The sequence below is a fragment of the Aquila chrysaetos genome, chromosome 1 (genome assembly GCF_900496995.4).
Source record: "Aquila chrysaetos chrysaetos chromosome 1, bAquChr1.4, whole genome shotgun sequence".
Lineage (NCBI taxonomy): Eukaryota > Metazoa > Chordata > Aves > Accipitriformes > Accipitridae > Aquila > Aquila chrysaetos.
The window spans coordinates 15,037-42,606 of record NC_044004.1 but is presented as its reverse complement, the minus strand read 5'-3'; the positions used below and the strand labels follow the sequence as shown (position 1 = coordinate 42,606).

General features: G+C 49.5%; 1 protein-coding gene and 1 long non-coding RNA gene across 2 annotated transcripts; both read left to right on the top strand.

Annotated features, from left to right (window-relative positions):
* Positions 1–802: 802 nt before the first annotated feature.
* LOC115338951 lies at positions 803–26,730 on the top strand. Its single transcript, XR_003922583.1, has 3 exons — positions 803–902; positions 8,999–9,000; positions 26,708–26,730. It is a non-coding gene; the product is annotated as an uncharacterized LOC115338951 (long non-coding RNA).
* Positions 12,943–22,350, top strand: LOC115338946 (E3 ubiquitin-protein ligase TRIM36-like). The gene is made up of 8 exons (XM_030008079.2): positions 12,943–13,116; positions 15,468–15,614; positions 16,698–16,793; positions 17,731–17,987; positions 18,625–18,749; positions 19,285–19,578; positions 19,873–20,170; positions 21,719–22,350. The coding sequence occupies exons 1-8, from the start codon at positions 12,958–12,960 to the stop codon at positions 22,071–22,073; spliced, it is 1,731 nt and encodes a 576-aa protein (XP_029863939.1). The 5' UTR covers positions 12,943–12,957; the 3' UTR covers positions 22,074–22,350.
* Positions 26,731–27,570: the final 840 nt, after the last annotated feature.

Below are 27,570 nucleotides of genomic sequence, written 5' to 3'. Positions count from 1 at the left end.
TGCAGGTCCCACGCTGCCGCTGGCTGCTTCGGTACTGGTGGGTGCAGGTCCCACGCCGTCGCCGGTTCCTTCAATACTGGCTGAAAGCTGAGGGCTTCTCAACCTCGGGGAGCTACCTGGGGCGGCGTCCTGACCCAAGGGGAGAGGCCCCGACTGCAGACCCGCTGCTCCGAGGAGGACTGGCTGAAAATGTCCTCCGGCGGGGCCCCGTTTATACCCTTGTTGAATCTGACCTGGGGTCATTTTAATCCCTGTTGGCCAAAAGGTCACTTCAGCGTACCTGGCACATCTCGAACGGCCAGTTCAATTTTCACCCTGCGGCCTCCAGGGTTTGGGGTTTGTTTTCCTCTCCTCCCTGCCCGGAGAAGTTTCGTTTGCTGTCGGGGGCGGGGGGTGTACCTGCCACATGGGGACATGGAGATGGGCTGGGACATGGAAGTGGCCTGGGGACGTGGAGATGGACTGGGACGTGGAGATGGACTGGGGCGTGGAGATGGACGGGGGCACGGAGATGGGCTGGGGACGTGGAGACAGGCTGGGACGTGGAGATGGGCTGGGACATGCAGACAGGGGTCAGACCCAGCACAGGAGCCGGCAGGCTGGGGCATCTCCAGCCCTGGAGACACGTGCTGGTCCTGCACAGGCGCACCCACGGGACACCCCCCCCCCCCCTCCCATCAGACGCGGACGCCCAGCCACGGGACACGACGGCGGGGGACACGCAGCCGGCGCACAGGGAGACACACAGCCAGAACACACACAGCTCATGCCAGCATTACAGATTTATTGGTGGAGCCAGGGCCTCCGTAGTCCGGCAGCATGGAGTCAGGGGTGGCCGGGCTCCTCGGGACACTGGCTCCGCAGACGCCCAGTGCTGGGGTCTGCTCAGCAGCGTCCGCTGCGTTTCCCATCCCACCACCGCACCCTGTGCTGGCGGCGGCGTGCCGCGGGCTTGCATCGCCTCATCCCGTACCGGCGGTGAGGCTGGCGCAGGATGCCACGCATCGTATGGCGGCGACGCCGGCTCCTGCCTTGACCCCCGCTGTATCTGGGCCGGGCCATGCTGGCTGACTGGGTTCGATGGCCGCCATGCCCCGCCGGAGTGGCATGGGTGCGCGCCCACCGCCCCGCTTTATATAGGGGTGCCGGGTCACCGCCCCGGCGCAGGGGATGCAGGAGGAGTCCCTGGGCCGGCCGGTGGCGCAGGCGGCACAGCGCAGCGCGGCGCAGCGGGAGGAGGCAGCGTAGGAGCAGAGGTGCTCCTTTTGCACCGCTGGCAGCAAGTCCCACGCTGCCGCCAGCTCCTTTGCTACCGGCGCCTGCCTGTCCCACGCCAGCACTGGCTCCTTCAGTACTGTCGGCTTCGTGTCCACGGCGCCGCCGGCCCCTTCGGAACCGGTGGGTGCAGGTCCCACGCTGCCCCTGGCTCCTTCAGTACCGGTGGGTGCAGGTCCCACACCGTCGCCGGTTCCGTCGGTACCGGTGGGTGCAGCTCCCATGCTGCTGCCGGCTCCTGTAATACTGGCAGCAGGTCTCACGCCGCCGCCGGTTCCTTCGGTACCGGCAGCTTCAGGTCCCATGCCGCTGCCAGCTCCAGCAGTACCGGCCGCAGCAGGTCCCATGTTGCCGGTGGCTCCTTCGGTACCGTCGGGTGCAGGTCTCATGCCGCCGCCGGCTCCTTTGATACTGGCAGCAGCAAGTCCCACACCACCGCCGGCTCCTTCGGTACCGGCGGGTGCAGGTCCCACACTGTCCCTGGCTCCTTCGGTACCGGTGGGTGCAGGTCCCACACCGTCGCCGGTTCCTTCGGTACCGGTGGGTGCAGGTCCCACGCTGCTGCCGGCTCCTGTAATACTGGCAGCAGATCCCACGCCACCTCCGGTCCTTGGGTACCGGCAGCTGCAGGTCCCATGCCGCTACCGGCTCCTTGGGTAGCAGCAGCTGCAGGTCCCATGCCACCGCCGGCTCCTTCGGTACCGTCGGGTGCAGGTCCCATGCCGTCGGTGGCTCCTTCGGTACCGGTGGTTGCAGGTCCCATGCCGTCGGTGGCTCCTTTGGTACCGGTGGCTGCATGTCCCACGCCACCGGTGGCTCCTTCGGTGCCGCCGGGTGCAGGTTCCACACCGCCGCCGGCTCCTTTGATACTGGCAGCAGCAGGTCCCACGGCGCCGCCAGCTCCTTCGGTACTGGCGGGTGCAGGTGCCATGCCATCGCTGGCTCCTACGGTACTGGCGGCTGCCGGTCCCACGGCACCGCCGGCTCCTTAGGTACCTCCTTCTTCCCTGCAGACGTGTTTAGGCACAATTTTTCACCTGAACAAAAGGTTGGAATTTAAGAAAAGCAGATGGAGCCTGGGGACGGGGGCATCACGCTGCGCTTCAGCATGTGTCCCGCTTTAAGCTGTGATTTCACGCCTCTTCGAAAAGAGGCGTGCCCGCTGCGGGTGCTGCCCTCGGCAGACGTGGCTGGGGTGTCAGCCCCACGCCACGGGCTCAGCGAAGACCGAGAGCGGCTTACCCAGTCGCACTCAGACGTGGCGAGACCACACGCAGGTATAACCTCGCCCACCTTAACACAGCCCGCGGCACCGGAGCAGCGGTGGTGCCTCCGGGCCCCTCGACGTGCCCCGCCACCCCGCCCACGCCGCTGCAGGGTGAGAGCTTCCCACCGGCGCCCTCGCTCCCGGGAGCATCCTCCGCCACGGCGGGTGGAGCCGAGGCGAGGAGAGCATCTCTCGCACCACGACGGCTCCCCGCCCCGCCCCACCCGCGGCGAGCACCGCGAGGGGGGAGGCCGGGGATGCGCTGCGCGGCGCGGCGGGGGGCGGAGGGAGGGAGCGGCGGGGCGGCCTTCTGCCGGGGCGCGGCTGACCCGCGTTGTGAAATGTGTTCATCTGATTCGTGTCAATATAAACAATGCTAGGGCGCATAATAAAATGTGACCCTCACTGTATATGTATTCTTTAACCATTTTGTCGGTCCTCGTATAACCGCAGGCCAGGAGGAAACAGATGATATGTATATAGTTCTTTTTTGCCAGCCCAAAACCGGTTTTGGTGTTACCTGCGCAGTGTTGAACAGGAGATCCTAGGGGAGAACTGAGGCATTTGTCATAGCATTAAGCGAGGTTACGAACGGGGTGATCTTTAGTATGTATAAATAGAGAGTGTATTAAAATAACAGTGTATAAGCAATCTGTGGTGTGCATTTGTTGGGGGGGGTGTCTGTTGGGAACTTGCTCGGGTTTTGGTGGCCACAGCTGGTGCTGTGCAGGGGGTCGCCTGTTGCACAGGTTGTCTGCTGTCACGCCTGAGCGGTGAGGAGCTGGGTCGGAGATACATTGCATAGGAGACCCCTCAGCCAACGAGGAGAGTTCAAGAAGTCTCTAGGAGAACTGCAGACCCCTCAGCCAACGAGGAGAGTTCGAGAAGTTTGTAGGACAACTGCAGACCCCTCAGCCAACGAGGAGAGTTCGAGAAGTCTCTAGGAGAACTACTGCACCTGCACAACCAGGAGGTGGAGAGTCTTTTGGAAGGACACGCCTAGTATGAATATGTAACTAATGTTAGACTATAAAAGAAGCTGGGTCGTATTTCACAGCGTGCGTCTTGGCAGAGCAGAGACTCCCGGCACACCCAGCGCTGTTTGCTTGCCTTTATTCCTTTAATAAATTGTAAACTTTGATTGGAATCCTGTTTGAGACTAAACTCATTTATCACAGCTGGGGGCTCGTCCGGGATGGTCTTAGTTCCTGCATTCTGACTTGATCTAGGAGGGGTGCCCCCACCATTTGGTGGCTCCTGATCCGGTCGGGTCGGGACTAACACCATCCTGAACCGGAATAAGGGCAAGCAAAGAATTTAATTTTTTTTGAGCTCCCTTGCCGGCTGCAGCAGTTTATTTTGCCCGTAATTCTGCGCGCGAAGATCCGAACGAAGACGACGGAGTCGTAAGTATTTAAGGGGTATACCGTTCGGTTGGGTGGGATTCGGTCGCCTGTATGTGTGTAAGAGTGTGATTGAGACGGAACTCGGTTCCGAAGCGATTGTGGAGGTCTTCTAACCGCGGTTCCAATCTCCCGCGAGGGACTTGGCCGGTGAAGGACCGAAGCGATTCCTATAGGATTCGTGGGTGGGTGATAGGTCCTAAAGCCCCTGCAAGACACTCTTACCGGTGACCAAGGGCTGTAGGAATTGCCACAGTAAAATTCCTAAGATGGGTCAGACAAAATCGAAGACCAAGGACCAGAAAAAAAGGGAGCAAATTACCAGATATACCATCAGAAAGTCCATTAGGAGTAATGATTAAAAATTGGAATGAAAGGGGCCCCAGAAAAGGGAAAAGTAAATTAAAATTGATTCAATATTGCATGGTTGAATGGCCAAAGGAGCCTTTAAGACCACATGTCTTTTGGCCCATTTTTGGATCCTTTGAAGACTGGATTTTCCAGGCTTTATATATATGTTAACTCAAAGGAACCTTTTAGTCAGGAGGAAAGTGATTATGCAGGATTATGGATCAGGACTTCACGTCCTTTTCCAGGCTCAATACTTGCATTAAAAACAGATGAGAAGTTTGAGGAAGAAGGAGATAAAAACGAAAAGGGAAAAGAAAAAGATGGTAAATGGGAGCCACTAGATAACTTACCGCCTCCATATCTTAATAATCCACCTCCTGTGGCGGCTCCCCCTCAGGTGGCCGTAGTACCCCCACCAGTACCACCGTTGCCCCTGCCTCCACCACCAACAGCACCGGAATTAGAAAAACCTCCGGCTGCGTGTACAAGAAGTAAGACTGCCGCAACCGAGGGAGCCTTTTTGTATCCCTTACGAGAGGTACCCCTCGGAGGCAATCAAGGAGGCATCGGGTTTGTGGCAGTCCCATTAAATACCACAGATGTAAGAAATTTTAAGAAAGAAATGGGGACCCTATTAGATAATCCCCTTGGAGTAGCTGAAAAGCTGGACCAATTCCTAGGCCCCAATACTTATACCTGGGAAGAAATACAGTCTGGTTTAGGGATTTTATTTACTGCTGAGGAGAAGGGAATGATTAGGCAAGCTGGGATGAGAATTTGGGAAAGACAGAATCAGGCGGGACCCCCGGGAGACCAAAAATGGCCAAATGTGGATCCCCACTGGGATCATCAGCAACCCCAAGGAAGACAGACTATGAGGGATTTGAGAACATTAATTATACAGGGAATAAGGGAAGCGGTTCCCCGAGGGCAAAACATTAAAAAAGCATTTAATGAACAACAAGGGAAAGATGAATCTCCAACCGAATGGTTGGAAAGATTAAAGAAAAGTGTACAAATGTATTCGGGAATTGATCCGAATACAGTGGCTGGGACCGCACTCCTTAGAACGCAATCTGTAGCTAAATCCTGGGGGGATATAAGAAGGAAATTGGAGAAACTAGAAGACTGGCAAGAAAGAGGATTAGAAGAGTTACTTAGGGAAGCACAGAAAGTATATGTTAGGAGAGATGAGGGAAAACAGAAGGCAAAAGCTAGGATCTTTGTAGCAGCAGTAAGAGAAGGTCAAAAAAATAAGATCCCGTCCAGAGAGAGAAGAGAAAAAGGAATAGAGAAAACACCCAGGGGACGGCTTTATTGAGAGAAATTCACAGTTCCCGTCTGTTACTATTGCAACAAGAAAGGACATGTTCAGAGGAACTGTCATAAGCGGGAACAAGATGAAAAAATATTTAAAGAAGAATAGGGGTGTCAGGGGCTATATCTTCTGGGGACTTCAACATCAACAGAGCCCTTGATAAAATTATTAATTGGTCTCCATAAAGAGGAAGTTTTATTTTTGGTGGACACGGGGGCTGAAAAATCCACTATTCAAAAACTTGCGAAGGGAATAGAAAAAGGGAAGAGTTATATGTCAGTAGTAGGGGCAAAAGGGGAGCCTTTCAAAGTACCTGTTTTAAAAGATGTAGAAGTAGAAACAGAGAAGAAAATTTGCCTTAATGATTTACTTTTGCTCCCCGAAGCGGAATACAATTTATTAGGAAGGGATTTGATTTTGAAATTAAACTTAGGCATTCAAAGTCAAGGGGATAAGTTGCAGATTAAATTATACACTCTAACACAAGAGGATGAAAAAGCCATTAACCCTTCAGTATGGTATAGGGAGGGGGAAATTGGAAAGACAGAAACGGACCCCATAAATGTTCAAATAATAGACCCGCATTGTACAATTAGAGTCAAACAATATCCTATACCACTGGAGGGCCGAATAGGGTTAAAGCCTGTAGTTGACAGACTTCTGGAAAAAGGAACTTTAGAACCATGTATGTCACCTCATAATACACCCGTCCTCCCAGTAAAGAAACCGGATGGGTCATACAGGATGGTACAGGATCTGAGAGCTCTAAATGAGTGAACAATTACTAAATTCCCCCTGGTGGCAAACCCTTATACTTTATTGAGCCATATATCTCCCGAACATACTTGGTATAGTGTGATAGATTTAAAGGATGCTTTTTGGGCCTGTCCCCTGGAGGAGGGATCCAGAGATTATTTTGCCTTTGAGTGGGAGGACCCCGAAACGGGACGAAAACAACAATTAAGATGGACTGTGCTACCACGAGGGTTTGCAGAGTCACCCAATCTATTTGGACAAACTTTAGAGAAAATTTTACAAGATTTAATTTTACCCAGGGAGGTAAAGTTATTGCAATATGTGGACGATCTATTAATAGCGGGAGAAACTGAAGAGGGAACCCGAGAAGCCACTATTAAATTGTTAAATTTTTTAGGAGAAAAGGGATTAAAGGTGTCCCGATCAAAACTACAGTTTGTAGAACAGGAAGTAAAATACTTCGGACATTGGCTGAGGAAGGGAAGGAAAAAGCTAGATCCCGACAGGGTATCTGGAATCCTATCCTTAAGACCCCCCACAAACTAAAAAGGAAATTCGGCAAATATTGGGATTACTAGGATATTGTAGACCGTGGCTTGAAAGCTACAGTGAAAAGGTGACATTCTTGTACGAGAAATTAACTAATAACCAACTTAAATGGTTTACAGAAGATGATCAGAAATTTGAGGAAATAAAAAGGGCATTGATACAGGCACCTGTATTAAGGCTCCCAAATCTAAAAAAAACCCTTTTTATCTCTTTGTGAATACATCAAACCAGACAGCATATGGAGTCGTTGCTCAAGACTGGGCAGGAATTAAGAAACCCATGGGGTATTGTTCTAAGTTACTGGATCCAGTAAGTAGAGGATGGCCCGCTTGTCTCCAAGGTTTGGTCGCTACGGCATTATTAATAGAGGAAGTTAGAAAGATTACCTTTAGTGCCCCTTTAAAAGTGTATACTCCACATAATGTCAGAAGTGTTTTACAACAAAAAGTGGAAAAATGGCTAACGGATAGCCGGATCCTAAAATATGAAGCAATATTGATTGACTCCCCTAATTTAGAACTGAGGGTAACCTCTGCTCAGAGTCCAGCACATTTTTTGTTTGGAGAACCATTGGAGAAATTGCAACATAACTGCTTAGAGGTAATTGAGACCCAGACTAAGGTGAGGCCAGATTTAAGAGATACCGAGTTAGAAGAGGGAGAGACACTGTTTGTAGATGGCTCCTCCCAAGTAGTGGAAGGAAAGAGAAAGTCAGGATATGCAATAATTAATAAGGACCTAAAGCCTGTGGAATCAGGACCTCTAAGCCCATCATGGTCAGCTCAGGCTTGTGAACTGTATGCCCTGTATAGGGCCCTGGAATTATTAAAGGGAAAAAGTGGGACTATATTTACAGATTCCAAATATGCATATGGGGTGGTTCACACTTTTGGAAAAATTTGGGAAGAAAGAGGTGTAATTAATACTCAAGGGAGGAATCTTATACATCAAGAATTAATAGTAAAAATTTTGAAGGCATTAAGAGAACCAAGGGAAGTAGCAGTGGTACATATGAGAGGACATCAAAGGGGATTAGATTACCGAATCAGAGGGAATAACTTGGCGGATAGAGAGGCCCAGGAAGCAGCCCTAAGGACTCAGGTCACTAAAATTAACATAGTACAAACAACTGGGGATACCAGTGAAGAGAGACGAGAGGAAAAAGAGAAGAAGTTTACCCCTGAGGAACGAACAAAATTGGAAAAAATAAGGGCTAAGTTAGAACAAGGAAAATGGATACTGCCTGACGGGCGAGAAACGTTGCCAAAAGCCCATACCAGACAAATATTAGTACGTTTACATGTACAAACACATTGGGGTACCAAGGCATTAAGTGATCACTTCCTTAAACAATTTGGCTGTATTGGAATTTTTGAAATAGCAAAACAAATTACACAAGGCTGCTTAACTTGTCAAAAGATAAATAAGAAAGTGTTTTGACAAGCAGCCACAGGAGGGAGGAAAACGGCTTACAGACCTTTTGAGAAAATACAAGTTGATTTCACTGAATTGCCCAAGGTAGGTAGGATAAAATATTTATTGGTAATAGTAGATCATTTAACACAATGGGTAGAAGCTTACCCTGTAGCACGAGCTACTGCACAGATGGTGGTAAAAATTTTATTAGAACACGTGATACCCAGATATGGGATAATCCAGTACATTGACTCTGATCAGGGCACACACTTTACATCTAGAATAATAAAATTATTATGTCAATCATTAGGCATTCAGTGGGAGTATCACACCCCATGGCATCCACAAAGCTTGGGGAAAGTAGAAAGAATGAATCAAACAATCAAACAGCAATTGGCTGAATTGATGATTGAAACACAGATGCCCTGGACAAAATGCTTACCATTGGCACTTCTAAATATAAGAACTAAACCACACAGTGAGACTGGATTATCGCCATATGAAATCGGGACTAAAAAAATTAAATTCTTTGCTTGCCCTTATTCCGGTTCAGGATGGTGTTAGTCCCGACCCGACCGGATCAGGAGCCACCAAATGGTGGGGGCACCCCTCCTTGATCAAGTCAGAATGCAGGAACTAAGACCCTCCCGGACGAGCCCCCAGTTGTGGTAAATGAGTTTAGTCTCAAACAGGATTCCAATCAAAGTTTACAGGTAGCAATATACATTTACATTTTTTTTTAATTTTTTAGGAGAATCCAGTTGACTTTTAAAATCTTTATTCTTTAAGCTCTCACACATTTAACTTCCATGTCTTCCATAACCATAGAATTCTGGTGACACTGTTTAATTGGAAAACACAATTTTATCTTTAAGATGTCTTATCCCTTTGCAAACCATCAGCTGCAGGTTGAGCTTTTCAACATTTTAAGTGTTGGTACCTCTCCTTGGGAAGGGGACATTTAAACATTGCCTTTGAAAGACATACTTAAGATTGCTCTTTGACTTGAGTCTTTGCAATCTATATCCTAATATTTGTGAGTTTGGAGTCTGAGCATTAGCATATGTTGTGCTAATTTTTTAGTTGAGCATCGAGCTATTCATTGCAAGTGGAGCAGTCTGTTTACAAACCACAGTGGAAAATTTCTTGTGATGATTCCTAATATTTCGCAAAATACATACTTGTTTGTTGTAAACCAGATTGACAAAGTGTAAAAGAGAATATGGGGAGGACCTAATCTCTGAGCCGCACATCTATATACGACTACAAAATCCATGGCTTTTGCTGCTCTGTTTTTTTGTGGATTGGGGGGGGGGGGGGGGGGTATATAAGCAGAGTTCAGTTTTAGCAAACTGGACAGAAGGCAGATAGGAAAGATAGTGCTTGAAGTAATTTAGCACTTCATCAGTGCTTTCTTTTTAAAATACAACCGTAGAAATCCTGTGAGCAGAAAGCAGACCAATTCTTACTGCATATTAATATTTTAACACTCGCCAGGCAAAAAGAGGATGTTTCCATACTTTCAATGTTGAAGTGGCAGAGCATGCCAAGAAGTTTAGCAAGTAAACTTCCAGGGTTTAAAACAGGGGAAAAGAACCAACCCTAGGCTCTTAGAGTGCTGTCAAAGAAAAGGGATGAGACATCTGAAGGTGCCCAGGACTTCCTTGACACTGGATTGCTTTCCGTAAGCAGAGTGTCACCAGTCTTCGCAGAGCATGGCTCGTGATGACCGTCTTGTTTCAGCCCACCACGGGCAGAATGAAAGGCCTCCATTGGGATGCAGCTGAACTCGCCTTTGAGTTAAACAGACACCCCTTCCACATTTGAGCCGCTCGGGCCAGACTTCAAAAGCATGCTACCGGATACGAATTTCAGATAGTATTTTTAAACTCGACCACTGCGCCATGGTTTTTCCTCTTGTTATCTTGCTTTGTCATTGCTTGCTCTCTGCTACAGCATACCGCTTGTAGGCAGTCCCTGTACACTGTATCACTATTTTCTTAGTTTTAGCAAATGTAAGTACTCCAGGTGCCTTTCTGTAGCCGTTGACTGCATGGTACTGCATGCAAAATCATCTTTTTGTTCAGGCCATTGTAGAAGTCTGTGTAGAAGATCTCTCTGTGTTCCTGTGTGCAGTGCTAGCTTGGAGCATACATTGCAAATACAGTTTGTGTTTCACTGCTGTGGCTGTGCATTGCATGTGTGTGTGTTGCTGTGTATGCCAAGTTACAGGTACTGCAGGACATACAGTTTGAGTAACTAATTCACTTCAAGTAAGTACTAAAAAAAAAAAAAAAAATTAAAAAAAAAAAAATCTGTGCTTCCCTTGGCCAGAGACTTGTATACCAGTGCCTTTTGTCACCCATACTGTTCTGTAAATGCAGTCTAGTTGTTTTGCTCAGAACCTACAGAAAGGCATGAGACCAGCTGCATTTGAGACTGCCACCTTGTACACACTTATTCATGCTCTTTCTGTGGGTTCTTAGCTGGCAGTTGTGCATAACTACCATGGGACACATGTCAAAGATTTTTAAAGGAACTGGTTCCTTGTGGGAGTGTTGGTTTGGGTTTTTTGAAGAGACTGGAAAGGCCGTGATAGGAAGGGAGGTTTTGGATTGTTGGGTGAAGCAGCCACAGGAGAGCAGCACAAGGCAAGTGTCTTTTAGATAGCAGCAAAGGACACTTCAAAAAGAAAGGAAGCATTGACATTTCTGGTGGGAAGATCTAAATACAGACTAAATATGGATGAGAACAAATGTCCCCTTCTGAAGAAGAACCTATTTCAACACTAAGAATTCAACTTTAAGTCATACCTCCATTTACGAATTTGTTAGTTATACCAGCGTGCAGTCCTCTCAAAGGGATCTTAAAACCACGCCCCAGCTGCAAAGAATGCTTTTTTGTTTCTTCATAAGGAGAAGCTGAGAGCATACATGTTAAGCCGAAACACTGGCTTGCCCTGCTTCAGAAATACATAAAGGTCTCTTTTTGATAGTTGTGTCCTGTGGGTTCACGAGTGAGACATGGGGATGCACTCCCTGTTTGATAGCCTCAAGGACGTGACCCTGTAAATAGCTTTTGGGTCTGTGCGAGCCATCCCCTTGAACAGGCTCCAGAGGCTCCTGAGGCTTGTGGCTGTACTTGAGCCTTTGGTCGCTTTATTTTGGAGAGGAGGGGAAATTTGTGCGTAGCTGTTTGGTAGGAGTGCAGTTTCTCTGCTGTCTCCTTTTGAAATGAAGAGACATAGATGTACCCTGTGTAACCATGCAGATCTGTGATTCCAGAGCAGGGCCATGGAGATGATCAGAGGGCTGGGGAACCTCTCCTATGGAGACAAGCTGAGAGAGTTGGGGTTGTTCAGCCTGGAGAAGAGAAGGCTCCGGGGAGACCTTACAGCAGCCTGCCAGTACCTAAAGGGCGCCTACAAGAAAGCTGGAGAGGGACTTTTTACGAGGACATGTAGTGATAGGACAAGGGGTAATGGCTTTAAATTGAGAGAGGGTAGATTTAGATTGTGTGTAAGGAAGAAGTTCTGGACTGTGAGCATGGTGAGGCACTGGCACAGGTTGCCCAGAGAGGTTGTGGCTGCCCCATCCCTGGCAGTGTTCAAGGCCAGGTTGGATGGGGCTTGGAGCACCCTGGTCCAGTGGAAGGTGTCCCTGCCCATGGCAAGGGAGGTGGAACTAGAGGACCTTTAAGGTCCCTTCCAGCCCAAACCATTCTATGATTCCCCAGTTCAAGGTAGAGGAATCTCTGAGGCATAACCATCTCGGCATCGCCTTTGGTGCGCGGGGCTTACTTAGCAGCCCTCCTTTATCGAGGCCATTCAGCAAGGGCCAAGTCAGCCTCTGCATATTTTGACTAAATGATTTGTCTGGGATTTCATACAGGTAATATCTAGTTCTTTGGTTTTCCTCTTTATTTTTATATGATGCCTCTTGGGATGAGCCAGATAAGCTCAACTCAGCCAAAGCAAACTTGAGGGAGCTCAAAGTTGGCTATATTTGTCTGGGAATAACTAGTCTCACAGTGGAAATAAGCATCTTTCACTTCAATATGGTACGAAGCTGTTGCTCTCTATATGGGCACCCAGTTAGCCTAAAACCAGCTGGTTTCTGGAAGGGTTTGTGTTTAGAGTTTTGAAAGGCTGCAGCTTGAGTGCATCCAAAACTAGATGAAGAAGATAGGATTGGAACAGCTAAATTCATCTTAACATAGATTTAAGTTTTAGAGCAGTAGTTTGCAATGTCCCCTGGACTCAGACGTTACGCTACCTTGTCGTGGCAAATGTATTCTCTTTGGCTTGGCAGACTGCATATGAGTTAGTATTGTACTGGTTTGGACGATGTGCTACAGTAGTTTGGAATTGGTTCATAAATTCCTGTGCTTCTCCCTTTAAAATCTAAACCTCTTCTGTTTATGCTCCTCCTAAATCAGGATTTGGTGTCTACACAGGCAGAAAACGCAATTCACTGACTCCTCGATCGAGTCTATTTCCTTGTCCGGGTTGCCAGCGGGATATTGATCTTGGAGGACGTGGCCTCAATGGCTTATTTCGTAGTTTTACTCTGGAAACCATTGTGGAAAGGTACAGACAGGCAGCCAGGGCAGCCGTTGCTATTATGTGCGATTTCTGCAAACCGCCACCTCAAGGGTCCACAAAGAGCTGCGTGGACTGCAGTGCAAGCTATTGCAATGAATGTTTCAAAATACACCATCCTTGGGGAACTGTGAAAGCCCAGCATGAATATGTAGGACCAACCACCAACTTCAGACCCAAGGTAAGGATACCGTATCTTCCAGAATTTGGGTTGTGCCATTCACATAGAGCTTCAGACATACCTGTGCAACGGTAGTCGCTTTTTAGGACCGTTATTGCTTTACTGATTATTGCTGTTGTTTATGGAGCGAACCATAAGCTTTTGTTCTTGTTGATGATGAAGTGGTGGTTGTTCAAGAGGACACTGAGAACATATTTGAAGGGGACTCTAAAAATAAGGATTTTTTTACTTTGGGAAATGGATTGTGGTATTTGTGGTTTGGGTCTTTATTTTTTCTTTTTTTGGAACACTTAATGATCTTGAACATCTAGAGTGGCAGTGCTTTTCTCTGAAAGTCGGGTTAAGGAGAACGCCTGTGTGCGGAAACTTGAAAAACCCAAAACAACTGGCCTCCCCCCTGCCCCCTTAAGGCAGGTTGCCTTTGGGTGTTTTGTGTCTGAACTTGATCCATCACAAAGCATCTTCTTTCTCTTCTTCCTTGCATCTAGCAATAGCAAAAGGTGGAGTTCAGGTCTCTGTTGTTATTACACCCTGTTATTTTTTTAGCTATAGCAGAAGAGAAAAATGTAATGGCAAGTTTTCTACTTTACATACTGCTGCTGCTGCTGCTGCACTTAGACAAAACAGAGTGATTGCAAGTTCCGTTAGCTTTGTCTCTCCTGCTAAGTGTAGTGCAGAACATGGCAGTGTCTGTGGCCACTGACCTTGCTGGAGGTCCCACAAATATTGGAAATGCTGGTGTTCAAAGAGTCCTGATTAATTTTGATTAAATTAAGTAGATCTGATTTAATGGGCAATGCGTAAGAAGAAACTCTTGACTGGTGGTGTACCTTCTTTCTGAGGCTGCAGAAATTAGAGCCTCAAAAGTTAGCGAGCTGGCAGATAGTGAACTTCTAGAAGTCCACTTAGTGCCGTTTTTCTTGAGTCTAACACATTCATTGTAGTTAAGAACAAGCATGTGCTTGGTGTGCTTTAAAATGCACTAGCACACAGCTATCTTCGTGAAATGTCCCTTCATTGGATAAATGGGTAAGGTAAAAGTTTGCGTGCTGCCTTCCAGCTCTCGATCTAAAATGCTGTACAGCTCCTTAAAAACTTTGCTTCTAGGGTATCTAAACCCTCACTGCTGCAATGTTGCTAGTTAAAAACACCAAAGGCATCTTGTGATCCTTGTGTAGTCATAAAGGTACCCTGTTGTTATACTACATGCAGACTGAATTGGGGTTGAAAAGTCAGGAGTTGAATTCTATTGAAGCAGAGCAAAAGGGGGAGAAGTGGTTAAACTGAACTTTACTGTGCTCTTATAGAGACTTTTTTGAGGACTGTTTGAGCTTAATGTAAAGAAAGAAAAGTGCATTTTTTTCATGGCACTGCATTGTTGAGACCTGAGCTGAATGCATGGAGTATTTGTTGGTTACCTGAACAATGTTCCCAGTCATCACTTTAATTTACAACCAGACTGGAAAGCACTTTGTAACGTGTGTGGTGGGGATGGGAAAAGCACATACTGGGCTGATTGTTCTTGAATGTTGAGAGAACTAGTCAAGGTAATCTGCTAACCTCTTCTGTCTCCAGCTTGCAGGCTGTAATTCTGGCTTATACAAGGTTTCTGTTAGGTGTGACTATGCACTGCAGTGGAAAAATTCCTTCTACAGACTAAGAGCATGACTGCAGTGTTTGGAGATGTCTGCCTGCACAGCCCTGTGTGTGTGTGTATGTTTTGCAGTGCTGTTTAAGCTGATACCGGAATTAGCGTTCAGCATGAACAACTCGTAATTGGAGTCAGACAGCAAAATTGAAACACTGGAGCCTTTTGTCTTTAAAATGACTGTGACTGGTGGTGGTGGCTGCATTTTGTTTGTTGCTCCAAGAGCAATAGCTATGTGGCTGATCAGAGTCTAGCTTAAACTTAAATCATTACCATATCATGGCAACTCTTGCTTTAAGAAACACTTCATAGCTGTTTCAAGAGATGCTGGCATGGACGCGGTTAAATTTGACAGGGTGGGTGTGTTGTATGTTGCATTTACAGGTCTGAACAGGAGCGTAGGGAGTTTGAGGCATGCAAACAACTTCAGGGATTAGCAACAGGGTTGATTGCAATAGAGAGGCTACATGACGTGTACACAGACATTGCCACAGGTTTACTGACTGTAAACCTTGTGGAACAGTGTGTTCATCTGCTGGCTTTCACTGGCATGGCCACATATAAAAGGTGGAACATAAACTGAATGTAAAAAATTCACTAATGAAATCAGACACTGCTGTGGGATGACTGAGTGGTTTGATGGCTTGTTGAGCACCTCAGTTTTTGGAAGTACACCTGCATTCGCTCTGCTCTTTTTTTTCAGATTTTGATGTGTCCAGAACACGAAATGGAGAGGGTAAACATGTACTGTGAACTCTGCAGAAGGCCTGTTTGTCATCTTTGTAAACTGGGTGGATGTCATGCAAACCATAGAGTAACAACCATGAGCACTGCCTACAAAACCCTTAAGGTAAAAGTAAATACTGTTGGACCTGGCCTTAAGAAGGGGAAGAGTACTGAGCTTCTGGTGTAAGGGCAAACTCCTTCTGGCAGGAAGCCAGGACGTGTGTTTAGAGGACAGTGAACTAGTCATGAGGCATGCTGTTGGGCAACATCTGTTCACGTATATATTAGTGTGACATAGTGCACCTCTGAGAAACTAAACTATATTTTCTATGAGGCTTGAAACATAACCCCTTAAAAGTGCTTTCACCTTATTTTAGCCGACTGTACAGCAGTACTGAGCGATGTAGAAGGTTTAAGCAGTTAACACTTTACAGTCTAGCTTTTTTAAGATAAATGTCCTTGTGGCTTGGGTTAGCTGATACTTTAGAAGCCCTCCTGAAAAATTTGCATCTGAAGTATCTGTTGGGACCTTGTATAATTCTGAAGTTGCATAGCTGTTAATTCCCTAAGCACAGTACAACAGGGAAGACTTGCAAACGTTGCTTTGTTATTAAAGAATGATTTGCTGCTACCTCCGCTTCTTCCTTTTCTTCCTCTTCTGCTCACAGGGAAAAAAAAAAAAAAAAAAAAAAAAGAAAGACCAGCCCAGCCAGCCTTGTGCTCTTTGGCCTCCTTGACTGTTTGCAAGGCTTTTCCTGTACAGCTGTTAACTCTTGCAACTAAGGAAGTGCAGAGACACTCCCAAGTTCATGCTTTGAAACGCTAATTTTTCTAGCAAATCTTATTACAAATGAGTTAATAACTAACAAGGCTTTTCTGTAAGTTTTAGTAGTGTCCTGAAGCTTCATGTTCCTAGCCTAAGAGAGGGTGACTCCTGTGGCTGGGGCAGAATGAGCCAGCTGAGGCTGTTACCTCTTGTCCTTAGAGGCTGTGCCCCCAGTCCTGCTCACAGCAGTGGCCTGATATCCCTGTGCAGTCATCAGAGGTCACCGAGCAATTCTCCGCAGGGTTGCTGCTCGTGACTGGTGGCAGGCTGCTGTCCTTTTAACTAGATAAACCGAGCACGAGTGGGATGTTCTGCCTGCGCTGGTGGTCAGTTGGGGTGGGATACCCTTATTCTGCCAGTTTGCAGGGTTTTTTTTAACAGGAGAAGCTTTCAAAAGATACCGAGTACCTCATCAGTAAGGAGAGCCAGGTGAAAGCTCACATCACACAGCTGGATCTGCTGCTGAAAGAAACAGAGGTAAGAGTGGCTTGTGGGTTGTCTGGGGATGGCCCTTGCAGGGACAGAGCGGGGACTTGAACTGCTTTTAGTGAAGTGTTTCAAATCCTTTGGGTTTTTTCAGTTAGCCAGTAAAACAATTTCTGAACAGTTTTGTGTTAGTCCTGAATCACTCACGGCAAGACGTAGTCCTGACAGCATGGGAAATTTGGGCAACATACAGAGGGAAGTTAAGTTTTGGGTGCTGCTGTAAGTTTAATTGAAATAAAGCTTATTTGATACCTTAACCAAAGAGAGGTGGGTTAGACTTACAGCTCTTGTGTACTAATGGTGCTGCACAATTTACACCGTCTGTTTGCCTTGAGGATGTTCCAGTAAAGTCAGAATTAAGGGCAAAATCTCCCTGCAGAGGAGCCAGAGCTGGGAGCTCACATACAAGCTGAAAAACGCAGTGGCAGAAATTGCAGGAGTTCTGGCACTTGCCTTTATCTTGATAGAGATTGTCTTCCTACTTTGTAGTTCCTTTTATCCAGGGCACTGGGCAGAGGTGGCACTACAGTCTGAGGGCATACGTGAGAAACTGGGCTGGACACCCAGTTGAGGGTGATTGGGGAAGGTGGAAGAGCACCTAGCTCTTGGGCATGAAGATTTCAGAGACTGACCTGCTTTTACAGTGCTTTTTGATGAGCTGTTCAGACAAATGCTGTGCATCATTCAAGATCTCATCAGAGGAATACTTTCCTGCTCTTCGTTCTCTGTGTTAAGATAGTAAATGCTCACTAGCTTGGGTGCAGTGCTGATTCCATTTTCAGTGCTGAAGAGCATAACAAAGCTCATTAGTCTTGTCTGTCAAATGGATTACTAGATTGCTATGATACCTTGAGCAGCCTTAAGTGTGTTTCTGTACACAGTCACAGTGCTGCGGACTCTGTCTAAAACGTCTTTTGTTCCCTCCTAGTGCAACAGTGAAAGAGCTAAAGAAGAAGCATCTCAGAGTTTTGAGAAATTATCATCTCATGTCCTGGAAGAGAAGAAATCTGCAGCTCTTAAGGCAATTGAAGCCTCTAAGAATTTCAGGCTGGAAAAATTGCAGGCGCAAGCAGAAGAATATCAAGGGCTCCTGGAAAGTAATGGCCTTGTAGGATATGCTCAAGAAGTGCTTAAAGAAACTGATCCATCTTTTTTTGTTCAAACAGCAAAACAACTTCATGTCAGGTATCTTAATTATCTTCTGTTTGAGGTACAGGCACTGTTCCAGGATGTCTGGTCAGTCATACTCTTTTGACACCTGCTAGCAAAGTATTGAATGCAGTACCTTGTATTGCAGATGCTCAGGAGATGGTCCTGGTACCACGCAGTAGAAATTACTACATGACAGTGTGCGTTAAGGAACAGCACACAGGAGGGGCTCTGTCCTGCGACAATGCCTAGCCTTGTTCAGTAGGACTGCAGTGGAAGGGTAGCTCATTCAGCTCACTGACACATTCCTTTGCTCAGAGATTGTATCAGGTATTTGCAAGTTAATCTAACAGGTCTCTTCTGGCTTTAAACTCTTTGATCTTAATGGTTGTTCTCCACACCTGTTTTGTTCTTGGAACATAATGCCCCAAATTGTTACAATGCTTTGCCAGCTGAACAATTACCTGTTCCTTATATTTACACTGATCTACAAAAAAACCTGTAAATTTTGCATTTGAATTCTGTCTAGAGAGACAGAAATTTCTGGGAAGCATCAGTGAGCACATGAAAACAACTTTTTTTAAAGCAAAACCTAGCGTTTTTACCTTAAGGAATGCAGACATGTGAATTCCCTTTTCTCTCTTCTGCCATACTTCTGCTTCTGTGCTTTCAGAATCCAAAAAGCTACTGAATCTCTGAAGAACTTCAGGCCAGCAGCTGAAACTACTTTTGAAGACTTTGTGGTGGACATAGCCAAGCAAGAAGACATCCTTGGTGACTTGGCCTTCCATTCCAATGGTAAATAGCGAGAGCATCAGGTCTTTCTCGAGTTACGGCTTTAAGGGCTTCTCTGGAAAGAGGCAAAACTGACGCAGGGCTGTAGTTGCAGAACTCAGTGTTGTGACTTGTGTTGTGCCTTCTGTCTCCGTGACCCACAAGGCATTGCCTGGCACCAAGGCTGATAAAGAAGCTAAGATGCCATTGCATTCAGTACCAGTTTACACTGGCTTTCAAAATATTGTAATTAAATAATACTCGGTCTTCCTAGAAGCTTTTTGTTGTATGACAGAAAAGAATAGTTTCTTATATGTTTTTTTTAGCTGCCAGCAGAAATAAGTAATACAAATTTCAAAGTAAAAACAGAAAATAGGGGATTTATTTAAGTGCATGAACAGAACCATCCTCGTATGCACTCTTCAACTAGGGAAGTCAGATTTCACTCGCGCACACACACAGTGCTATAGCCGCTCAAGAAAGGGCTTGTATTGTTAACTCTGAAACAACGTATATCTGAATTTGAGATTTTTTTTCTCCTGAATCTCTGGCATTCCAGGTCTAGAAACACCAGAAATCAATGAAGAGCAGAGCAGAGTCTACAACAAAGCTCTGATCAGTTGGGAACGCCCTGGGAAGAGAGACTCAGCTGATACCTATGTTCTTGAGTATCATAAGCTTAATAGAGAAGAGGAGAGTGCGACGTGGCAGGAGATCAAAGTTTGCAGCAAGAGCAAAGCAATAGCTGATCTTGATGACAACAGCAGCTATGCCTTCAGAGTTCGAGGATATAAAGGGTCCATCTGTAGCCCTTGGAGCCAAGAAGTTATTTTGCATACGCCTCCAGCTCCAGGTATTGGATTTTCTTATGTCCACCAGGTGCTGAACCCATGTCTGTCGGTGTTAAGAGCTGTAGGTGGTTTCCAGTAGTTCCCGGACTTCTGCTAGACTGTTACCGGTTGCATAAATGTTGAGAAACACTGTTAACAAACAGGTTAAATGGGTGGCATACTGACACTTGCTTGACATTCCTGGTAGCCTTTAAAAGTGAGAAATTCTAACACCCGTGTGACTTAAAATGTAGTTTATAAGCACAGAAGGTCAAATACTTAACCAAGAGGAAAATTTTGGGGATACTGTTTTTCAGTTTTCAGTTTTCTTTTTGATGACAAATGTGGGTACAACAGCGAACATCTCCTGCTGAACCCAGGAAGAACCTCTGTGGAAAGTAGGGCTGGATTTCCTCTACTGCTGGGATCTGAGCACATGCAGGTCGGATGCTACACAACCCTGGATTACATCATTGGCGACACTGGGATTGCCAAAGGGAAGCACTTCTGGGCTTTTCATGTGGAAGCCTATTCCTACCTGGTGAAAGTGGGAGTTGTTTCTAGCAGCAAGATACAGAAATTGTTCCATAATACCTATGATGTGACCAGCCCAAGGTAAATTCCAGACTCTTGCTGAATACATGTTTTATATAAGGAGATGGCTTTTTAAAAAATAAATTAAGGGTGAGTCTGGTCTCAGTTAGTACACAAGGAGAACCTAACCAGTGGAAAGTGGCTTGAAGAATATGGTGTAAGCATGTTGTCCTGTTCGTCCCCTGCTACTAGTAGAAGAAATTCTAATTATCCAGAGTCCTATTTTCTTTCTTTTTGGGAAAGAAATCAGGTTCCTATAGATGTCAAGATACATCTATAGGGATGTAAAGCAAGAACGTAAAAAAAAAAAAGCCGTCAGTTGCAAGAGTGAAGCAATGCTTAATTGTCAGTAGTAAGCCTCTGCCTTAATTCCCTTAGCATACTAGGTTTGGCAGCCATTCAGAGGTACAATGTTCACTGTGCCTATCTGTGTAACTTTGCTGTAGCTTGCATCATGGTGGATTCCAAGTCACTGGCTTATCCCAGGCTATACGCTTGCTTACAGTACCGGAGTGCTACTGAGCACAAGCCAAAGTACAGTGGACAAACCAGCAAAAAGATCTCCAGCTCTCAATTACAGTTGTGTAGTAAGCCTGGATATGTGCAGGAACTGCAGGCTGGGAGGCTATCTCCTGGGAACTCTTAACTTTTTCAGGAATCTAACAAATGTATTGGCTTCCTCCTGTATAACATAGTGAAAGTGTAAAAATGCAAATGTCTTGAGCTGCTTAAAGTTAGATGGAGCCTTTTTGCAAAGTGAGAAATTAGATCCTGATTTCCTGATTTTTTTCCTTATCCACACAAATATCTGGAAAACTTTAGCTGACACACATCCAACTTCCCCCCAAACACCCCAAGCCCGCAAATCTAGCTAGGGATTGTCCGCACAGAAGAATGCGTGCTTCTCAGCTCTGTCTTCATCTGGGGACAGGAGTAGGGGGAAAAGCATGTAAACTGAACAAACCTAGCTACAAACTTTCCCCAGTAACCAGCTGGGGAACAGGGATTCATGGAAGCCTCCAGGCAGAGCACTTCTAAAAAACAAACAAACAAATCAACCCCAACGAAAACCTTAAACCACTACTTTTTGTATTTTGAGTTTTAAAGACAATGTAATACAGCAGTGTCATGGAAAACTCACAGGACAACAGTAATGTTAAATGTATTGACTGGTGCTGTTTAAGATTACGTAAATAAAGTTAAACGTGTTGTCTGTAATGATTAGTCATATTTGCTAAATTACTTCTCAAGTTAACTAATTTACCTGTAGGTTCATTAATGATGGCCTAGCATGAGTACATTTAGATACATCCACTCCTTAGTAAAGCCTTCTGTGGCCTTGTCCTCAGTAGTAGTGTTTAGCTGTTATTAATTGTTTGAGGTGGCCCAAGTAAGTGTTCTCCACCTCCTAAATTCATCTTCCCTCCTGGCTTAGCTATATTTTTACCCCCCAAGTTTTTGTGGTTGATAGTGTGGTGTTACCTATCACACAAAACTGTTTTCTCCAGTTCACGTCACTGATCCCACTTCAGAATATGACAAAAGCAAATGGTTGTTTTTCTGTTCTAGATACGAGCAAGACAGTGGTCATGACAGTGGGAGTGAAGATGCCTTCTTTGACTCATCACAGCCTGTCACACGGGTCACTTTAGGCATGAAGAAGTTCTTTATCCCCATGACACCTGCTTCCCCCAAGGATCCAGCAAGCAGAATCCTCCCCCTGCCGTCGTGCTTGGGCATCTGCCTTGAGTGTGACAAAGGCAAGGTGGGGTTTTACGACGCAGGCCGTATGAAATGCCTTTATGAATCCAAGGTGGACTGCTCTGGCATGATGTCCCCAGCATTTGCCTTAATGGGTGGCGCAGCGGTTCATCTTGAGGAAGCTGTCACAGCAAGGTATGGGGAGTACCACGATGACATCTAGTGCAGTAATCTCTTCCCATTGCTGTTCTGAGGTGGAAGATGAGAGCAGAAGAATTCTACCTTAGTTTTCAGTCCTGATTAATTACATTCTACCTACGTGTTGCTCACAAGCCTCTGGGCCGTGCTTTTTTTAAACAAACAGTCCAGACACTTCCCACACCAGTGGGAAATGTTCTTCCAGGAACTCTCCTGCCTTTCTTGCGATCTGTGCAATGCTGTTATCCGCAGACTTTCTTCCCAGGGGGAAGCAGGGAAGAAGTTTGACTAGCAACCAAAACTACTCTTCAGGGGTAGAAATCCGCCTTTTATGTAACTTAAATCTACATAGTCAGTTTTCCATTGAATGAAGTCAAAGCTGACAGCACGTGATTGCTGTTCTCCTTTTAAGAAGTCTGCCTGAATACCTCTGAAGGGTCAAATGTTTTCCAGTTAACCCCTGAGCACCAGAGGTTGCGCCTTTCAGATCGAAATAACATTTGCAAAAATACAATATAAAGCAGGGAGCAATCAGAACTGCAGCTGAACGTTTAGGTTCTCAGCACATTGCTGGTTCATGTCCAATTTTTCATCCACCAGGATCCGCAAGTCCTTCTCTGCAGGGCTGCTCTCCATCCCCCAGCCTGTACTGACACTGGGGACTGCCCAGACCCAAGGGCAGGACCTTGCATGTGGCCTCAGTGAACCTCGTGAGGTTCACATGGGCCCATTCCTCAAACCTGTCAGGGTCCCTCTGGATGGCAACCCTTCCCTCTAGCAAGTGAACTGCTCAGTCTGGTGTCATCTGCAAACTTGCTGAGGGTGTACTCAGACCCACTGTGTTGTTAACGAAGATACTAAATAATACTGGTGCCAGTACAGATGCCTGAGGGACACCACTCGTTACTGGTTTCCACTTGGACATTGAGCTGTTGACTGTAACTCTTTGGAGGTGGCCATCCAGCCAGTTCCTTTTCCATTCAGCACTCCATCCATCAAACCCATCTCTCTCAAATTTAGAGGTAACAATGTTGTGGCGGATCGTATCAAAGGCCTTACAGAAGTCCAGGTGTATGACATCCAGCCAGGCAGGTGACACGGCCGTCACCGCGCGCAGCGCCGGGGTGGCGTGGGCAGGATGGGACTGCGAGAGGGACACCTCCGGGGTCCACAGCTGTCCCCGCTGCCAGGGGACACGCGGTGCCGGGGGGCACAACGTTGGGGACGCAGCGTCCGCCGGCGCTGGGGACAGCCCCACACCCAGCGGGTGCCCGCAGGGGCTGGTGCGGCGAGATCCCAGGCACGGCCAGCCCTTGGGTTGTCCCCAAACACGGCCATCCCCTGGGATGTCCCCTCATGTCCCCAGCCTGGCCAGGGCCTGGGTGTCCCCTTGTGTCCCCAACGTGTCCATCCCTCGGGATGTCCCCAACCTCTCCATCCCTCGGCGTGTCTCCACCATGTCCCCAACCTGTCCAGCCTCTGCATGTCCCCAGCTTGGTCATCCCTTGGGGCGTCCCCTTGTGTCCCCACACTGTCCACCCCTGGGGTGTCCCCCATGTCCCCAGCCTGTCTGTCCCCTGGGGTGTCCCCTTGTGTCCCTAACCTGTCCATCCCTGGGTGTCCCCCTCCCGTCCCCAGGCTGGTCATCCCTGGGGTGTCCCCGTTTCCCCCAACATGTCCATCCCCGGGGTGTCCCCAGACTGTCCACCCTTTGGGGTATCCCCACGATGTCCCCCCGTGTCCCCAGCCTGTCCATCCTCGGGCTGCCCCCCCCCCATCGCCAGCCTGGTCATCCTTGGGGTGTCCCCGTTTCCCCCAACGTGTCCATCCCTGGGTTGTCCCCAGACTGTCCCCCCCCGTGTCCCCAGACTGTCCATCCTCGGGCAGGGGACGTGGGGGCTCCCGGGGATGTGGTGAGCCAGGCTGGGGACACCCCGCTGGTGTACTGGGACACACCTCATCAGCGGGGGGGGACACAAACGCACGGGGACAGCAGCATCGCCATCGCCGGACCCCGTGCAGCACAGACCCTGGGACAGCACACGTGGTCCCGGGCTTTCCCCCCGGGCACCCATGACCCCACAGGGATGGGGAGAAAGGCCCCAGAAAGGGTGGGCAGAGAGGTTTAGTGGGAAACCTCCTGGGGACCAGAGCGGTGGGTGACAGAGGGGACCAGCAAGAGCTGCCCTCAGTCCCTGTCGCTCTCGTACCCTCCCTTGGTGATCCGCAGATACTCGGCCCGTGCCTCAGTTTCCCCATGGGGCAGCAGGGAGCGCACGGCTCCTGCATCCCGCAGGCGGGAAGGACCGGCTTTTGGTGCCGGGGCTCCAGGGAGGAGCTGGGGCTGTCGGCACCGGTGGAGTGACCTCGCGTCCGTGGGACCCCCCCGGGGACCCCCCGAGCTGTCCCGGGTCCAGCTGTGGCAGGCTGGGAGGGGGGACGTAGCCTGCTCTTGAGGCATTTCCTCGGTGCCTGCGCTCAGCGTGCAGACGGGACCCCCTGTGCCGAGCCGGGGCGATGGGGTGCTCATGGCGGGGGGCAGCCGGCCGAGAGAGGGTGAGGGAGGAGGAGCAGCACCGGGCAGCCCCGGGCACCAGGCGGGAGCATCCCTGCTCCGAGTGGCATGAAATCGCCTCCCCAGCCCCAAACCAGCCCCGCCTCACAACAGCTGGGGTGGCACGGAGGCACCCCCAGGCCACGGCACCCTGCATTGGGGTGCAGGGTCCCCTGGGCAAGGAGGTGCTGCTGCTTGGCTTTGGCCTTGGGGAGCAGGGTGAGACACCTGCCCGAGGCTGGGCTGGGTTAGATTAGATGGGACGAGGTTGGATGAGATCAGATTGGAACTGGAAACGTACCCGGTGGAAGGAAGGAAAGGACGGACAGGTGGGTGGGTGGACAAACAGACGGATGGATGGCCGAGTGCAGGGGTGCAGTGGGGTGTGGGTGATCTTCCCGGCATAACTAACTTTTGCTGAAGAATAAATCTGAGTTTTAACACCTGTTGGATTCGGTTAGTCGTGCATCCATAGCAGGGTGTACCTGCCACATGGCTGGGACATGGAGATGGGCTGGGACATGGAGGTGGCCTGGGGACGTGGAGATGGACTGGGACGTGGAGATGGACTGGGACATGGAGACGGGGGTCAGACCCAGCACAGGAGCCGGCAGGCTGGGGCATCTCCAGCCCTGGAGACACGTGCTGGTCCTGCACAGGCGCACCCACGGGACACACCCCCCTACCCCCCCCCCATCAGACGCGGACGCCCACCCACGGGACACGACGGCGGGGGACACGGAGCCGGCGCACAGGGAGACACACAGCCAGAACACACACAGCCCATGCCAGCATTCCAGCTTTATTGGTGGAGCCAGGGCCTCCGTAGTCCGGCAGCATGGAGTCGGGGGTGGCCGGGCTCCTCGGGACACTGGCTCCGCAGACACCCAGTGCTGGGGTCTGCTCAGCAGCGCCCGCTGCGTTTCCCATCCCACCACCGCACCCTGTGCCGGCTCCTTTTGCACCGCTGGCGGCATGTCCCATGCCACCGCCAGCTCCTTCCCTACTGGCGGCTGCCAGTCCCATTGTCCTAGTTTCAGCTGGGATAGAGTTAACTGTCTTCCTAGTAGCTGGTACGGTGCTGTGTTTTGAGTTCCGTACGTGAAGAACGTTGATAACACTGATGTTTTCAGTTGTTCCTAAGTAGCGTTTAGACTAAGTCAAGGATTTTTCAGCTCCTCATGCCCAGCCAGCGAGAAAGCTGGAGGGGCACAAGAAGTGGGCACAGGACACAGCCAGGGCAGCTGACCCAAACTGGCCAACGGGGTATTCCATACCATGGGACGTCGCATTTAGCATAGGAACTGGGGAGTGGGGGTGGGGAATCGCCACTCGGGGACTAGCTGGGTGCCGGTCGGCGGGTAGTGATAAATTGCACTGCGCATCATTTGTACATTCCAATCCTTTTATTGTTGCTGTTGTTTCATTTTATCAGTGTTATCATTATCATTATTAGTTTCTTCCTTTCTGTTCTATTAAACCGTTCTTACCTCAACCCATGGGTTTTGCTTCTTTTCCCGATTTTCTCCCCCATCCCACTGGGTGGGGGGGGAGTGAGTGAGCAGCCGTGTGCTGCTTAGTTGCTGGCTGGGGTTAAACGACGACCCCCATGCTGCCGCCGGCTCCCTGCATACCGGCGGCTTCTTATCCACACTGCCGCTGGCTCCATCAGTACCGCTGACAGTGTGTCCCATGCCATCGCCACCTCCTTTGCTACAGGCGCCTGCCTGTCCCACGCCAGCACTGGCTCCTTCAGTACTGTCGGCTTCGTGTCCACGGCGCCGCCGGCTCCTTCGTTACCGGCGGGTGCAGGTCCCACGCCGCCGCTGGCTCCTTCGGTCCCACTGGGTGCAGATCCCACGCCGCCGCTGGCTCCTTCGGTCCCACTGGGTGCAGATCCCACGCCGCCGCTGGCTCCTTCGGTCCCACTGGGTGCAGATCCCACGCCGCCGCTGGCTCCTTCGGTCCCACTGGGTGCAGATCCCACGCCGCCGCTGGCTCCTTCGGTACCGGTAGCAGAAGGTCCCACGCCGCTGCCGGTCCTTCGGTACCGGTGGGTGCATGTCCCACGCCGCCGCCAGCTCCTTCAATACTGGCAGTAGCAGGTCCCACGCCGCCGCCGGCTCCTTCAATACTGGCAGCAGCAGGTCCCACGCCACCACCGGCTCCTTCGGTACCGGTGGGTGCAGGTCCCACATCGCCACCGGCTCCTTCGATACCGGCGGCAGCAGGTCCCACGCCGCCACCGGCTCCTTCGGTAGCGGCGGCAGCAGGTCCCACGCCGCCACCGGCTCCTTCGGTAGCGGCGGCAGCAGGTCCCACGCCACCACCGGCTCCTTCGGTAGCGGCGGCAGCAGGTCCCACGCCACCACCGGCTCCTTCAATACTGGCGGCAGCAGGTCCCACGCCACCACCGGCTCCTTCGGTAGCGGCGGCAGCAGGTCCCACGCCACCACCGGCTCCTTCGACGGCGGCAGCAGGTCCCACGCCGCCACCGGCTCCTTCGGTAGCGGCGGCAGCAGGTCCCACGCCACCACCCGGCTCCTTCGGTAGCGGCGGCAGCAGGTCCCACGCCACCACCGGCTCCTTCGGTAGCGGCGGCAGCAGGTCCCACGCCGCCACCGGCTCCTTCGGTAGCGGCGGCAGCAGGTCCCACGCCACCACCGGCTCCTTCGGTAGCGGCGGCAGCAGGTCCACCCACGCCACCACCGGCTCCTTCGGTAGCGGCGGCAGCAGGTCCCACGCCACCACCGGCTCCTTCGGTAGCGGCGGCAGCAGGTCCCACACCACCACCGGCTCCTTCGGTAGCGGCGGCAGCAGGTCCCCGCCACCACCGGCTCCTTCGGTAGCGGCGGCAGCAGGTCCCACGCCACCACCGGCTCCTTCGGTAGCGGCGGCAGCAGGTCCCACGCCGCCGCCAGCTCCTTCAATACTGGCAGTAGCAGGTCCCACGCCACCACCGGCTCCT